This window comes from Lepisma saccharinum, chromosome 24 (assembly GCF_977018435.1).
Source record: "Lepisma saccharinum chromosome 24, izLepSacc3.1, whole genome shotgun sequence".
Classification (NCBI taxonomy): Eukaryota; Metazoa; Arthropoda; class Insecta; order Zygentoma; family Lepismatidae; genus Lepisma; species Lepisma saccharinum.
Window position 1 is genome coordinate 18,675,442 of NC_139252.1, and position 3,804 is coordinate 18,679,245.

Here is a 3,804-nt window from a genome sequence, read left to right on the forward strand (position 1 = left end):
AGAATTTATTTTATTTTAAAACATAAACTAAACGTTACGTTTCAACCTTCTACCAAGGTCTCGTTCAGACTCTGTACCAAATACAAATTAAATGACAAAACAAGTGTGCTGCCGCACACTTCTTCTCATGCCAAGTGGTTTCAATTTCTTGTCCTCTCTTCCTTTTCATCAATATATCTAGGTAGCTTATCTTGTCTTCCTCTTCTATTTCGAGTTCTTCATCTTTTATTTCTTTTGCAAATATGTCGAGCTGCCTCTTTTTTCCTTCCATATGTCAAAACAATCATCCACTTATCTGCAAAAGAGAAATTATTTTCTCACCTCCTTTTTCGACCACTTTCTTTTCCCATTCATTCATAACCAATTCAGCCAATGCTGGGCTTAGGCTAGAACCTATATTCAATCCTTCACTCATTAACATTATTTTATCCCCCATTATACTGTAACCCTTATTCCAAATAGTATGTTCCCAAGCTTCAAGAGGGGGACACGCTTTGAAAAAGAAAAAGAAGGCAAAATAAATAGCCTATGGAAACAGCTGGAAAAGAATAGCAACGAGAAGGAGGATAGACTGGACATAAACAGAAGAAGGAAGAAAAGTGGCAGGGGAGAAGAGGAAGAGAAAGAAAAAGAGAGGTGGCTTGGCATAAGGAGTATGGGAAAGACCACAGAAAAGATATGCAAAGTGCTTAAGAATAGTGAAAAATGCAAACAAAAAAAGGAAAACAGAGAAGAGGAAGAGGAAGGGACTATATCTACGAAGTGAAATGTAAAGAATGTCAGAGTGTGTACATAGGAGAAACAAAAAAGAAGCTGAAAGACAGGTTGAAAGAACATCGAGATGATGCACGACTTAAGAGAGAGAGAGAATTGCGAAATTTAAGCAAACAAGAGAAACAGGACATGACATAGAATGGGATGAGGCTAAGCAGATAGGAAGGCAGAAGAGAGTACTAGTGAGAAAATGGAAGGAAGCCAAGGAAATAGAGAAGAAAGGGGAAGAAGACACAATGAATTGGAATGGGAGACTGAAGATTAACAGAGAATGGAAGATGGTGTTAGAAAGAGTGGAAAGGACAATAGCGAAGGAGGAGAGAAGAAGGAAGAGGAATGAAGAATAAAAGTATAAGGAAAAAGAGCGTGAGATAAAGAGTCTAACACGTTCCAGATGAAAGGAAATGTTTATCTAAATCGCCTGTCAGTTGAAACAATAGTTGACAGGAGAAGGCCACCTGCTGGAACACCTGGAAAGGAATGTTCCAGGTAAACAACTTTCTAATAATCCTGTGTCTGGAGGGGGTGATTTTTGAGTGTGTGTGTGTGTGTGTGTGTGTCTGTGTATGTATATATATATATATATATATATATATATATATATATATACATATTTTGTACCTTATTTCACTTGTATTTGATACAGAGTCTGAAGAAGACCTTGCTGTAAAGAGCGTCTCAACCTTAAAAGTCAGTATGTGTTAAATGGAGCGCGGCGTTGCCAGATCAATAAACGGAGTCACATCGAGTCACTGTTAATCGCTAATGATTGCGATAAATTTACTTCCTTAATATCGTGTAGGAAATCATCAAAATCTATGTATTTCATGCATTTTGGAAAAAAAAACTATAGTTACCTCAAGATTTGCATGTAAATGTTTATATTTCGACGTAACTATTTACCATTTTACATTTTCATTATATGTGTAATACACGCAACTATTGTTACTTCTTTCGTTGAATGTTGTATCATTTACATAAACAGAATTAAATAAATGCAAGAACAAACAATAAGATACTTTTTTTTACGGAAAATAAAGCACACTGCACTTCCTACGAACCGGGGCATCTGCCTGCAACTGAATTGTAATCTTGGTGGCGCGCAATGAATTTGATACGCGAGACAGCCCGCATAAACAAACTACGATTTCGGAATAAATAACGGTGCTGTGGAGTAACAATGCATTCTAAAAATAACTTCAAACAATGGTCTACACTTTTCTCGCTTGGTCTGCATGTGTATCGCGACAAACCGAAAAGCTTCTCGCTATCCAACTTTTTCGTGTTACGGTTTGATGATTTACACAAAATATCCAATATATATATATATATATATACAAGGTGATCCAAAAAGGCCGCCCCTTTTCAATTGGCTACTGCAAAGCCAACACTGGCCGGCGCGCGCTGGCGGCAGTGAAGCGTATTCACGAATAGTGGGAGAATCAGTTGCGATGGAGAAGTGGAATGTGCAAGACCGTGTTCGCGCGGTAGAGCTGTTTATAAAAAGCAAGTCCATTGTTGCAACCCAACGAGCTTTCCGCCAGCTAGGCCAGCGTAGAGATGCACCGGACAAACACACCATACGGCGCTGGGTAGCGAAATGGCACGAGGAGGGTTCAGTACGACACAGGAATACATCAACCGTGTGCGGGATGACATCCAAAGAAGTCCACGAAGATCAGTGCGCCGCAGATCGCAAGCATTGCATATGAGGTATGGCAGTTTACATCGTATTTTACACTTGGATTTACATACACGAGCGTATAAGGTGCAAGTAGTGCAAGCAATGACCGCAGCCGACAAAGTGGCACGTGTTCAGTTTTGTGACACGTTTCTCGACATGTGGGCACAAGATGCACGCATTGTCGACAACCTTCTGATGTCTGACGAGGCACACTTTTTGCTATCGGGGTCGGTCAACAAACAGAATTGCCGTTTCTGGGGTACCGAAAACTCGCGGCGATTGCATCAGCGTGAGTTGCACAGTCCCAAGTTAACTGTGTGGTGTGGGATCAGTACATCAGGAATCATCGGACCATACTTCTTTCGCGATGCCACTGGTGCCACGTGTACTGTCAATTCAGACTGTTATGTGCCCATGCTCCAAGACTTTCTCGTGCCGGCACTCCGACGCCTTCCTCTCATCACATGGTTCCAACAGGACGGTGCAACGGCACACACAGCCCGTGTGTCCATTGCCAAATTGTGCGACCTTTTCCCCGGCCACCTCATCTCCCGATATGGCGACGTGGCTTGGCCGGCACGTTCGCCGGATCTGACGGCAGCTGATTTTTCCTTGTGGGGATACCTGAAGTCCCAGGTCTACGAAACCCGCCCAGGAACGATCCAGGAACTGGAGGCGAACATTCGCCGTGAAATCGCTGCTATTCCGGTTGCTATGCTGGAGAATACATTGCGGCGTAGCTTCGTGGCTCGGCTTCATGAGTGCTCCAACAACGGTGGTGCTCACCTGAGTGATGATATATTCAAAACTTAAGTGAGACGTGATGTGATGTGACATTCACAACCTGATTGACATATCTTGTATCAAACTCCCATGTCTGTGCAACACTTCTGTCCTTGTAGCTTGCAATTATTCGCCTAAATAAAGTTATACTCACCAATTGAAAAGGGGCGGCCTTTTTGGATCACCTTGTATATATATATATATATATATATATATATATATATATATATATATATATATATATATAAATAACTCTCCTCGTAAGCAAATTAATTCACTCAGGTGAAGAATATTATATCTACAAACATCATAGATCCCGTAGAAAAAAAAACTGGCGAAGTTGTTCAAGCGGTTTGATATTTATGGCTTTTGAAGTATTTACTAGAAAAAATTAAGCGTTTTGCAAAATTGCATATTATGAAAAATTCAGAACACTTGAATTTATGACAGGTTATATAATGCCGTCAGTAAATAGAGCATAAAAAACTCTACAGGATAATGATTTTACTGTTCGAAATTTTTAACTTTTATATTTTGTAAATTTTGTAACATCTCGCAACGCA

General features: G+C 40.4%; 1 protein-coding gene across 1 annotated transcript; it reads left to right on the plus strand.

Annotated features, from left to right (window-relative positions):
- Window positions 1-2,560: 2,560 nt before the first annotated feature.
- LOC145978128 (uncharacterized) lies at window positions 2,561-3,271 on the plus strand. Its single transcript, XM_083110568.1, has one exon. The coding sequence runs from the start codon at window positions 2,561-2,563 to the stop codon at window positions 3,269-3,271; it is 711 nt and encodes a 236-aa protein (XP_082966694.1).
- Window positions 3,272-3,804: the final 533 nt, after the last annotated feature.